The sequence below is a fragment of the Cotesia glomerata genome, linkage group LG2 (assembly GCF_020080835.1).
Source record: "Cotesia glomerata isolate CgM1 linkage group LG2, MPM_Cglom_v2.3, whole genome shotgun sequence".
Classification (NCBI taxonomy): Eukaryota; Metazoa; Arthropoda; class Insecta; order Hymenoptera; family Braconidae; genus Cotesia; species Cotesia glomerata.
In genome coordinates, this window is record NC_058159.1 from 17,826,461 (window position 1) to 17,840,373 (window position 13,913).

Sequence of the window (13,913 nt, forward strand, 5' to 3'; positions counted from 1 at the left end):
TTATAAACTTTAATTTTTTGAGAAAAAATTTTTTTTTATTTTGTGATGGCTTAGAATAAAAATTCTCATATTACTCTCAATTTTCACCCCTCTACGATCAACCCCTATTTTTTTTTGTGAATTATAAACTTTAATTTTTTGGCAAAAATTTTTTTTTTATTCTGTCGACTTAAAGAAAAAAATTCTATATTACTCTCAATTTTTCACTTCTCTACGATCAACCCCTATTTTTTATTTGTGAATTAAAAATTTTAATTTTTTTTTGGGAAGATTTTTATTTTTATTTTTTCATGACTTTAAATAAAAAAATTTCATATTACTCTCAATTTTCACCCCTCTACGATCAACCCCTATTTTTTATTTATTTATTAAAAACTTTAAATTTTTTTGCAAAAATTATTTTTTTATTTTGTCATGACAGATTAAAAAATCTGATAATACTCTCAATTTTTCATCCCTCTACGATTAACCCCTTTTTTTGATTTGTTAATTATAAACTTCAATGTTTTTTGTAAGAATTATTTTTAATTTGTCATAACAGAATAAAAAATTGCATATCTCTCTCAATTTTCACTCTTATACGATCAACCCCTATTTTTAAATCCCGATTTTTATTGTTTTTAATCTATTCACAGATCCGCAATAAGGTTGCAAGATGGCAATCAAATATTATAATCGTATTACGATAAATTCTTATTCAGAGTTTATTATTTCAATTTCCTTTCATTATGATTTTTTTTTTAAATTCAATTTGATCTCCCGAAGCCGGTCTCCTGTCTTACTCACTATACATTTTTCAGCCATGTTTTTTTGGTTTTATTTGTGTATCAATAGTAGCAGTGACTGTTATACTTATTATTTTAATTTTCTGTGCAACTCTTATGTTAATTTTACTGTCATCGTAAATTTATCATTAATTTCCAGTGCAATAATTATTTATTTACAATTTATTAATCTGACAACGACAGTTTTAACTCTCAGTTAATTAAGTGATCTCATGTAAATAAACACGTGTTGTAAGCTTCCGCCAACAACGGCCATTACCGTACCTGTATATATTGTAATTAACATTTTTTGGAAATAGTTTGTACGTAGTTAATAAATATACCTGTATTATTATTGTGAAAGGTAAGTCAAATAATAAGCAAATGAATACAACACAATATTAAGTCACTGTTTTCTACTAATATACTGATAAAAGGATTTATTAACTATTAATAAATTATTTAATTTATTAAATTTAAATTAATATTTTCTAACATTCAATAAATTTTTATTTGGGAAAGAAGTACATTTATTTATTGCTAATAAGTATTTATTAATAGTTAACAAATATTTATTGCACAAATATCTATGGTATATTCAAACAAATATTTATAATTAGTCAATAAATATTTGTTTTGCTTGCGCTGTCATATGATATGAAGATTTCTTATGAACAGAAATCATCTTTGCAGATTTTTTATACTTATATATGTCATTTATATATTAAAAACGTTAATTTATTTTGTGAATTGAATTATTATCATGTATTTCAGCTATAGAGTTATAAAATCTGTCTAAAGAAATTGCTAATATTGCTTTTTATATTAACTAAATATTTGTTGACAGTTAACAAATATTCATTAACCATTAATAAATATTTATTAACAATTTGTAAATTGTACTTAATAAATTTGACTGTTCATAAATATTTATTAAATCCTATGATGTTAAAAAATCATTTATTAACAGTTGATAAAGCTTATCAAATATAAACAAATTTTTTTACCCGTTTCAGTTTTTTAACTTCATTTATTTATATGTTCTACGTACAGTCAGCAATGCCAAAAAAGCGCAAAGGGGCCAATTTGAGTTGTCGAACGAGCAGTTCCAGAGCCATGCGAGATTTAAGAGCACGAAGATCAAACGAACAAATTCAAGAAGACAATGCAAATTTGCGTGCGAGAGTGTCGCAGTTACGTGAACAACGATCATAAGAGGCACGAGATGAACGAAATCAACAAAGACAACTAGAACGAAGACAAACTCGCAGACTCATAGTCGACAGACATAGAGGAATTGACCAACAACGCCAACAAGTTCATCGAGCATTTACGTCAAATTCATTTCTTCGACTAGCATTCTAGTACGAGCCTGATGTTGAATATTATGCTCATTCCAAAGTGGTTATTCCCTGGTTAAAAATACTGATTGAAAAGAATTGAAAAGCGGTCACTCCATGCAAACTATATATCTATATATACAAACAAAAGAATTGAAATGATTGAAAAGAATTCGAATTTCATCATTTTCAATTCTTTTCAATCAATATTTTTAAACAGGGTTGGTACTTTGGAGAAGGAATGCCCGCATTGTCATGCACTTAAATTTAAAAATGAGCCACTTGGGATGTGTTGCTCATCAGGAAAAGTACAACTAACCGAAATTGAAACACCACCTGAGCCATTGCACGGTTTACTTATTGGTACTGATCCAGATTCTAGCCTATTCCTGAAGTCAATTCGCACATTCAATTCATGTTTCCAAATGACATCGTTTGGAGCAACAGAAATAGTTAGCTATGTTGCAGCAAACGGTCAACAATTTAATTTCACGTTTAAAATCAAAGGCCAAGTTTATCACAAAGTGGGCTCATTGCTGCCAATGCTAAACAAATCTCATAAATTTTTACAAATATACTTTATGGGTGGCGAGGACTCCGAACGTGCACTCGCCAATCGAGTGGATGCACGTTGCGACTTCCATAATCTTAATTCACCTTTTGCCAGGCGTATCGTCAGTGAGCTAGACGCTCTGTTAAATGAGCACAATGAATTATTAAAATTTTTCAAAGCGCACATGCACAAGCTACAAAGTGACAATCACGCTATTATTATTATTATTATTATTATTATTTATTTATTTAATTGGCCATGAAGTCGAAACTCCTTGCGGCCATCCAAAATTGATACAAAAAATCTTAATATAATATATAAAGTAGTGTGTTAAGTAGTATATATAAAGTATATATATAAAGTAGTATATATAATGTAGTGTGTTAAACACTCAGTCACTCAATCACTCAATCATCACTAAATTCTAATACAATGAATACATATTATGATCTATCAGATTGTAAAAAATATTCAGAACAAGCAGTTCGAAACTCCATAAACATTGGTAACGTCGTACAATCAGCTGATAATTGATTCCAGATTTTAACTTAAGGAATTGTCATCAATCCTGATAGAACACCAGCTGGAGAGCATGTACGTAGATTCAACGCACCTGTTGTTAAAGACGTTGCTGGAATCATGGTTGGCGACCGTACAGCTACGCGACAAATCGTGATTCGAAGAAGAAATAATGATCTTCAGTTCATCAGTGATACCCATCATTTATATGACGCTCTCCAATATCCACTAATTTTCTGGAAGGGACAAGATGGATATTGTGTAAACATAAAACAACGAGATCCCGTAACAGGTAATTCTTTCATTATTAACAACATAATTATTTTATTATTAAAGAATAAATCTTCAATTAATTTAAATATATATTATTACAGGAGCTGAAACAAATAAGAACGTTAGCTCGAAGGATTTTTATTCATATCGTTTGATGATTAGACGCGGCCGAGACAACATCATTTTACGATGTCGTGAGCTTTGCCAACAATTTATGGTCGACATGTATGTGAAGATAGAGAGTGAACGACTAAGATACTTGCGATATAATCAACAGAAGCTGCGTGCGGAAGAATATATTCACTTGCGAGATGCTATTGCGAATAACGCTGACACTGCCGAAATTGGTAACTCTGTTATCTTACCATCATCGTACATAGGTAGTCCACGTCACATGCAAGAATACATACAGGATGCTATGACTTTCGTGCGTGAATATGGACGACCGTGTCTTTTTATTACTTTTACATGTAATCCAAAATGGCCGGAAATTACATCGTTGCTATTACCAGGACAACATGCAATACATCGTCATGACATTACAGCACGTGTGTTTAAACAAAAATTAAAGTCTTTAATCAACTTTACTACCAAATTGCATGTATTTTGCCCCACACGTTGTTGGATCTATTCAGTTGAGTGGCAAAAGCGTGGATTACCTCATGCTCACATTTTAATTTGGTTGGTCGACAAAATACGTGCTGATGACATCGATAGTTTGATTTCTGCAGAGATTCCAGATCCGTCTACTGATCAATTACTATTTGATATTGTTACTACAAACATGATTCATGGTCCGTGCGGAAATCTGAATCCTTCATCACCTTGCATGGTGAACGGAAAATGTACAAAGCGTTTTCCTAAAGATTTTACTAACGATACGGTCACACATGTTGACGGATATCCAATATATCGTCGAAGAAGTACCGAAAATGGCGGACAATCTTTCGTTAAAACTATCAACCAGGCAGACATCGACATTGATAATCGTTGGGTGGTACCATATTCACCTTTGCTGAGCAAAACATTCGATGCTCATATTAATGTTGAGTTATGCAGTTCGGTGAAGAGTATCATGTATATTTGCAAGTATATGCATAAAGGAAGTGATACGGCTGTATTTGGGGTTGAAAATACTAATGTTCATTCTCCTCCAGTGAATGAAAATGATGAAATTACGATTTACCAAATTGGCAGGTATATCAGTTCCAATGAAGCTGTCTGGCGCATTTTCGGTTTCCCAATTCATGAACGGGATCCAGCAGTTATCCATTTAGCTGTCCATCTTGAAAACGGCCAGCGCGTATATTTCACCAACGATACAGCGCTTGATCGTGCTATAAATCCACCAAAAACTACGCTCACCGAATTTTTTGAACTGTGCAATCGTGCGGATGCTTTTGGTGCCTTCGCACAAACACTGCACTATTCTGAAGTTCCACGGTATTTTACATGGACTCAGTCGAAACAATGGATGCCCCGTAAGAAAGGGATACCAGTTGATCCGTGCCCCGGTTTATTCAAATCAAATAATTTGGGTCGTGTATATACAGTCAATCCAAGGCAAACTGAGTGCTTTTATCTGCGACTATTGTTAGTTAATGTCACCGGACCATTGTCATTTCAAGATATACGGAAGGTAGATGGACAACAGTATCCTACGTATAAAGATGCATGCCTTGCTCTAGGCTTGCTAGAAGAAGACAACCATTGGGACAGTATGCTTGCTGAAGCAGCATTAAACTGCACAGGAAAACAAATTCGTCTACTATTTGCTATAGTATTGACTACATATTTCCCGGCCCGAGCACAAATGTTGTGGGATAATCACAAAGATTCAATGACTGATGATATATTGTATCGACATCGTACAAGGTGCAACGATCTAGCAATATCATTCAGTAATGCAATGTACAATGAAGCATTGATTGCTATTGAGGATCTTTGCATTGCTATTGCGAATTTACCAATCAGTTATTTCGGTATGAGCTCACCGAATCGAAGTGCATCTGATTTACTCAACACAGATATGAATCGTGAACTACAGTATGATACTGTAGAAATGGCAAGCATTGTTAGTCGCAATGTTCCACTACTAAATGATGAACAAAAAATTATCTACGACCGCATCATGCTGGCAGTTTCGGCAGGACAAGGAGAATTCTTTTTTTAGATGCACCAGGTGGAACTGGCAAAACATTCCTTATTTCGCTACTTCTTGCCGAAATACGATCAAAAAATGGCATCGCATTGGCCGTTGCATCTTCTGGCATTGCAGCTACTTTATTAGATGGAGGCAGAACAGCTCATTCAGCATTTAAGCTGCCGTTGAACATTCAAAATAATCCAGATGCAGTGTGCAACATAAAAAAACAATCGTCTATGGCCACAGTGATGAAACAATGTAAAATTATTATCTGGGATGAATGCACTATGGCACACAAACATTCGCTTGAGGCATTAGATAGGACATTAAAGGATATAAAAAAACAACGATAAACTATTTGGCGGCACTTTGTTACTCCTTTCAGGTGATTTCAGACAAACACTTCCTGTTATTCCACGTTCAACGTGGGCTGATGAAATTAACGCTTGCTTAAAATCATCGCGACTATGGCGTAATGTTGAAAAAGTACAACTTACGGTGAACATGCGCGTTCAAATGCTTCAAGATCCATCCGCCGAAACATTCTCTAAACAACTGTTAGATATTGGCGATGGGAAAGTTGCTGTACATGAAAATACACTCTATTGCGCTGAGAGATTAATTTTTTTTTTTTTTCAACTGCCATAATTGATAGTAAAAATATGAATAATTATTTTTGATGTTTAAATAGCTATCAAGGATTGTAATTTAAAATATATTCGTTACTTTAATAAAGATTAATTCATTAACCTAAATAAAACATACTTTTATTGTTTATGACGCTTTCGATTATAAATATATCCCCGCACACTTACATAAGATAGTTCTTTTCATTGAATTAAAAAAATGTTTTCTTGAAATAACATACATGGCAAAACAACGTTTGCCGGGTCAGCTAGTATCAAATATATAGTTTAGTAAATGATGGTAAATGGAATTAACTATTATATTACTCGAAGCATACATGATACATTTATTTTCATTAATTATGCAATTAATTCGTCAAAATAGCTAACTCTATTAACTTGTTAATAGTTAGTTAATATTTATAAATCGCAAATTAATATCGATAGATATAAATAAAAAAATTATGTGTAAACTCCAATAAACTCCAAAAAATTGTTTAAGGAACAAATTTTCTTTTAAAAATCATTATTTGCATCAAAGATTGAAATTTCATAAAAAAATTTTCAATCATCTTATGAACAACACATTTGTTTATAACAATTTTTTAAACAATAAAAGGTAAAAATTTGACAAAGTTATTTCCATGCAGCTTCTGACAACATAAAAACGGATCATTAATAATATTTTGGAAAAATAATTTTTTTTGTTGATTAATTTAAGTTTTTAATTTTGCAACAACGAAAATTGTTAATTAAAAATTGAAAAATAAAAATTTTTTAATTTTTCGAACGGGGATCTATTCTGAAGCCTTCCAACAATGGCTCCAAGAGAGGAAAAAAATCTCAAATAGTTATAGTTTAACAATTATCGCACTTGCAATGTATATGTTCAAGCAGAAAAAAATTATTAATTAACAATTGCATAACTTATTGAAAAATTGAGATAGAAATTTTTTCAGGCGGATTATTGTTCATTTATCTATCCAGTAAGCCCCTGATTTTTTTCATTTCTTAAATTTTATATTTAAGGTAAAAGCCCCAATATATGATCATGTACCAGTATATAATCACTCCATGTATTTGTATACCTATATTTGTGAATATAGAAGCATGGCTTACGCAAGCCAGAGCACCCATTTTCGGCCGTATTTTCATCCCTCTGGGAAAATTATTAACCCTTCGTTGGTCGCGCTGTGAGCGAATCGCCGCCTAACAACTATTCAACCTATAGAGACTCGCTATAGTGCGAGCGAGAAACTAAAAAAAGCGCGACCAACGAAGGGTTAATATTGGTCCTACAGTTTCGGGAGTCCAGACTCTTTTCTAGGAAAGTTCCTCCTCTTTTTGAATTTTTAAAAAATTTTTTAAATCTTTATTAGTTTTTAACTTATTTGCAAAAAACTAAACCCCCTTTTTTCAGTTAATTCTTAATAACCTTTGCAATTTGTGCAAGCGGAACTTCATTTTTTTTAAAAATCATTTAGATCCCATTGCGAATCGAATGACACGTCAATTATAATTTTCGAAGACTGCAGAAAAAAGTTGACCAAAAAGGCACTGGTTGACTAGACTATAAGCTATCACGCAGTATAATGTGTATGCTGACTACACACACACACACACACACACACACACACACACACACACACACACACACACACACACACGCACACACACACACACACACACACTCAACTGGAAAGTGAAAGGTGCGCGAGAAATGATGCGCACCAAAAACGTTACTATCCCATTTGATGAGTAGGTTTTACTCTCCATATTTTTCTCATACTGGGCGCCTTATATGAAAATCGATTCTTAAGGAGTAAACTCCAAAAAAAATTTTTCTTCGAACTAAAAATTTTTTTTGGACTTAGAAAAAATAATAGAATTTTTTAGATACGCTCTTATGGCATCCGAGGTGCGTCCCGAAAGCCATAAAGGCGTATAAAATTTTTTTTTAGTATTTCGGCACGTTTCGGACGAAACTACGTCGATTCCCGAAACAATTTTTCATACGCCCTTATGGCTTTTCATCAGGACCTTTTACCAGTATACGCCTTTATGGCATCTGGAATGCGATATTGAAAAGAAATAATATTTAGTATAAATAAATATCAAACAATAAACAAATTTATATTTGTATGACTTTTAATCACAAAGTTTGTTGTAATGGTATGTAAAACTTAAAACTAGTCACTTAACAGTAAAATCGAATGTCAAGAATCGATTCTTAATCGACTTTAGAAATTAAAGGTCGATTCCTAAAAATCGATTATTTTACGAAAAAACTCGAATCTCGAGTAGAATCGAAATCGAGTTTACCATCCCTACTTTGTTCTATCTTCTCGTCATTGTCTTTCTTTATTGATACTGATTGTTATTGAAATTCGTTATATTATTAATTTAATTTGCTTATAATTAAAATATATAAGTTATAAATTTTATCATCACAATAGTGAAAACAGTGTACTTGATTGGTGATGTATTAAGTGAATTTGGTGGAAAAAAATTACCTTCATTGAAAGAGGTTATGTCACTTTTATTTTATTTTCTCAAAACGAAAAATTTTTCAGTGAAAGAAAGCATATCAACCACTGTCGACAAAGTTTTCGAAATTTGGTGTGTGGCACAAATCCCGACAAGAGAGAAAAGATCTGCTTTTTTTAAACTAACCTCAAGTCACAATCGATGGAGGAATTTACAAAAAAACTGTAAGAGGAAAAAGTCAAAATCTCAAAAAAAAAATGAATCCCTTTTTCGGGACGAATTAAATAAACTATTTGATATAGCTCATGCTGATGTGCTAAATTTACTGGATAAAGAAAAAAGATTATTTTATTTGGGACAAAAATCTTCCAGTCGACGTGGTTTTATTTCATATAATTCTCAACCAATTCCAGAAGATGTTGAAGATATGGATGTTGATGTAAGCGATGAAAATAATAACTACCCGAGAAAAAATATTTATATATAATTATATATATTTATATATAAATTGGTTATATATGATTATATATGAAAAATGGCCAAATATAATCATATCTAATTATATATAACTATATATAATTATATATAACAATATTTAATTATATATTTATTACATCTAATTAATTATTGGGTTAATTTTATGGATAGAATATTTAATATGGTCCTACGCAATTCTGTGTAACTAATTAAAATGCAAAAAAAAAATATCTAGATATAGTTTTATAGCTATAATACCAGCGGTCACCCATCCAACTATTAACCCTGCTCAATGCTGCTTAACTATGGTGATCTCCGTGCGTCTTGAAGTGTCTGCTGTGCTGCTGTCTTAGATAATAATGATTCTATGATCTACATAATGTATCATATGAGTTTATCATAAATGGGATATAAAAATTGATTTTAATATATATTTGGATAGTCATTATTCATAATTTATTTATTTTACCGAATTTCATTATAATATAACACTTATTTAAATAATAAAATAAATAATGATTTTACTATTAGGTAATAGCAGAGCAGACCAAAACATCTCATAGGAAATATGACAAATTTTGTATTTCAGAATTATTTAAACGTAATTATAAACATCATTTTACACTTTTTGTGATTACCAAAAAAAAAATTTTTTTTCAAAGAAAAAATTTTTATGTCTGTTAATTATATATAAGCATATATAATTATATATACTTATATATAATTATATATGGGACTATATACAATCTTGCATGGCTGTATATTGCTCCATATATAGTCACATATAATTATATATGATTATATATAACCTCATATACAATTCCATATATAATCATGTATGATTATATATAATTCTATATACTTATATATAATTGTACATGGAACTATATATAATCGTGCATGGTTGTATATTGCTCCATATATAGTCATATATAATTATATATGATTATATATAACCTCATATACAATTCCATATATTATCATGTATGATTATATATAATTCTATATACTTATATATAATTGTATATGGAACTATATATAATCGTGCATGGTTGTATATTGCTCCATATATAGTCATATATAATTATATATAACCTCATATACAATTCCATATATAATCATGTATGATTATATATAATTCTATATACTTATATATAATTGTATATGGAACTATATATAATCGTGCATGGTTGTATATTGCTCCATATATAGTCATATATAATTATATATAACCTCATATACAATTCCATATATAATCATGTATGATTATATATAATTCTATATACTTATATATAATTGTATATGGAACTATATATAATCGTGAATGGTTGTATATTGCTCCATATATAGTCATATATAATTATATATGATTATATATAACCTCATATACAATTCCATATATAATCATGTATGATTATATATAATTATGTATGATCATATATAATTGTATATAATTATATATGTGATTCCATATATAATCATATATGATTATATACAATTATATATAATTATATAGAAACATTTTTTCTCGGGTACAGTAATAGTGATAACAATAATGAAGAGAACATTGATATCAATTATAATAACAAAAATGATAGTGGTACATTTGATGTCGGAGAGTTCGGTAATGACAATGTTGACTATTCTTGTACAGTTGAGACTGATAATGTTGTTAATCATGAAATATCAAGTCAAACATCTAAGTTATCCCAGAAATTTTTGGAAAGTATAATTTCTCGTATAATCTCTGATTATGAATGAAATTCCAAAACAACAAGTTCCTAAAATTGATCTAATGACACCAGAACTTGCTGCGGCTTTGGATAGAGCTAATGTGAGTAGTAGGTCGGCGACTTACATTTTTGCTGTTTTATTATCTAGCCTAAATATTGATTGTGCAAGCGTAAACTTCAGTCATTTGACTATTCACCGAGCACGGGAAAACTTTCGCAAAGAAGCGACGTTAAATCTGAAAACTAATTTGGAAACTGATATAATTATGTGCTACATTTTGATGGAAAACTGTTGTCAGATATTACAGGTATAGAAAAAGTTGACCGGCTTCCTAATATTTTATCATCATCAGGTAAATTTCAACTGTTAGGAGTCCCCAAACTAGAATCTGGAACTGGACAAAATCAAGCTTCAGCTATTATTACAACAGTAAAACAATGGAATATTAATACTGATAACATCAAAGCATTGTGTTCTGATACTACAGCGTCAAATACGCGGTAGTATTTTGGAAGTTATTACACCAATTAACGATTACAATTGCATTTGTAAAATATTTTGTAACTTTTACTTCACATCAGTTGATATAATAATTAATGTTCTTTACTTTGAGGTTGCAATGTAATTAATTTTATTTTGACTTTGAACTTTTTTTGTAGATGGATCATTGTCGTGACGATTACCGTGAACTCCTGCAATTATCATCGATATTTTTGAGTGCTACTACCACAAATATTACATTTAAGCATCCTGGAGCCGTCCATTATGCAAGGTGGATGGCTAAAGCAATATATAGTTTAAAAATTTTTTTATTTAGAAATGAATTTCATCTTACTAAATCAGAAATAGCTGGATTACGAGAACTTAGTTTATTTATCATAATATTCTATTTAAAAGCTTGGTATACTGCGCCGTGCGCTATAGCACCACCTAATAATGATTTAACTTTAATTAAAGAATTAATTTCATATACAAAATTTAATAATACTATTTCACGGGCATGCTCAGAAAAATTAGCCAATCACTTGTGGTATTTAAATAACGAGTTGTCTGTTTTATCTCTCTTTGACGAAACTGTTTCGGTTGAAACAAAAAGAAGAATAGTTCATGCTTTAAAAAACTGTGAAACCAATGAAACTACAACAAGTCGTTTTATAATCGATAAGAAAAATTTAGAGTCATTATTAAATAAAGATCTTAGTCAATTTGTATCTATGAGATCGATAAATCTGTTTAAATCGTTTGATTTGTCGTATGATTTCATTGATGAGGATGTAACTTTGTGGCCTCAAAATCTAAATTACAAAAGAAACTTGGACTATTTTGAGAAACTTCAAGTTGTAAATGATGTAGCAGAACGCGGCGTGGCATTAATAGAGCAGTATAATCGATGCTTAACGAAAAATGAAGAACAGCTTCAGTATTTATTGCAAGTAGTGACAGAACATAGAAAACGATATCCTAATTGCAATAAAAATAATTTTATAAAACTGTAATATTTTCAAGTTAGAAAAAATTTTATGAATTTATTTACTTATTTATTTAGAAAACGCCAATCGGCAATATACATCAGTGATATTATAACAATAAAGAAAATATTAAATTTGTGGATTCGAGAGAATCAGTAGAAAAAGTATCACATTATAATGTGATCCGTAATAATTACCGTAACTCCTATTCTTTCCCGCTTCACAGCATTATTTATATTTGTAAAAATGCTTACCGTAAGATGGACGGTGTGGCTTAATGTATATAGAATAAACGAAAGGAAATTTAGTATAGACCGGATAGCTCAAATGGTAGAGTAGCCGACATGTCTTCGGAAGGTTCTGGGTTCGAATCCCAGTCCGAGCTATCTAATAATTTTTTCTCGCATATTCTATAAACTCACATTAAGATGATCCTCTTCACATTCCTTTCTCAATCCTTTCCTACCAATATCCTGTTACGTGAATGTGGAACGCTTCACGTAATAATTACCGTAACTCCTATTCTTTCCCGCTTCACAGCATTATTTATATTTGTAATTTAATAATTATTAAAGACACAAATTTATTGTAGTATAAACAGCGAAATTTATCAGGGTTTTAAGAAAAAAAAAAAAAAAAAAAAAAGAGATGATTAGTACATTAATTAATTTAGTTAATCTGATTAATTAGACTCAAAATAGAGATTCTTGGCCATGTTTATGAAGGATCCATAGGTACCACCGTAAAAAACTTAAGTCATGATGCAAGTTGTTCACCAGGCAGGCTATTCTGTTCTTTGGGCCGTTGATTACATAGTTCTTGTTTGACCTTGTTGTATTCAGAAGTCTATTTCGCCTCAGGGTTCGATCAGCTGGTGCAAATTCGAAGCAATTTTGAATGTCAGGTGCGTCAATTAGACCATTTACTATCTTGTAGTAAAAGGTAAGATCTGTTATTTGACGGCGTGCTCGTAGATTAGATAATTTATCGATCAGGTTATTGACATTTTCTTGCGCATGGTGCGTTGTTCGGCTATAAGATAGGTATTTTCTCATTTTGTCCTGCACTTTTTCAAGCTGCTTTACTTGCTTGTCAGTGTAAGGTGACCATATGATAGAGCCATACTCAAGGATAGGCAGGACTGTTGAGCAGAAAAGACTGATCAGCGATTGCTGGTGACGAAAGTCCCTACTAGACCTGGCTATAAAACTTAGGACCTTGTATGCTTCAATAACTGTTTTGTCGATGTGCTTGTTGAAGGTAAGCTTGTTATCAATAACGATACCCAGATCTTTTATATCATCTACTTCAATTATTTTAGTACCATTTAATTTGTAATCAGTTGGTACCGGCGAGTTGGAATGATTGAAGGAAATAGCAGCACACTTATTAATGTTCAAGTCAAGTTTGTTAAGTTGGCACCAGTCATTGAGCACGTTGACATCATGTTGTAGAGCGAGGATATCTTCTTCATTTGAAATTCTTCTATATATTTTAAGATCGTCCGCATAAAGCAGGTAGTCAG

At 31.1% G+C, this 13,913-nt stretch overlaps 2 protein-coding genes across 3 annotated transcripts; both read left to right on the forward strand.

Annotated features, from left to right (window-relative positions):
• The first annotated feature begins 819 nt into the window (after positions 1–819).
• Positions 820–6,272, forward strand: LOC123259223. Of its 2 annotated transcripts, XM_044719565.1 has the most exons (4): positions 820–1,128; positions 1,818–2,128; positions 3,198–3,468; positions 3,551–6,272. In XM_044719565.1, the coding sequence occupies exons 3-4, from the start codon at positions 3,297–3,299 to the stop codon at positions 5,620–5,622; spliced, it is 2,244 nt and encodes a 747-aa protein (XP_044575500.1). In that variant the 5' UTR covers positions 820–1,128; positions 1,818–2,128; positions 3,198–3,296; the 3' UTR covers positions 5,623–6,272. The 2 variants fall into 2 exon arrangements, with proteins under 2 accessions (XP_044575500.1, XP_044575499.1); XM_044719564.1 differs by having other exon boundaries at positions 1,781–3,468.
• Positions 6,273–10,710: 4,438 nt separating this feature from the next.
• On the forward strand, positions 10,711–12,985 carry LOC123259043. The gene is made up of 3 exons (XM_044719305.1): positions 10,711–11,419; positions 11,579–12,386; positions 12,981–12,985. Exons 2-3 carry the CDS (start codon positions 11,579–11,581, stop codon positions 12,983–12,985), a joined length of 813 nt encoding a protein of 270 aa, XP_044575240.1. The 5' UTR covers positions 10,711–11,419.
• Positions 12,986–13,913: the final 928 nt, after the last annotated feature.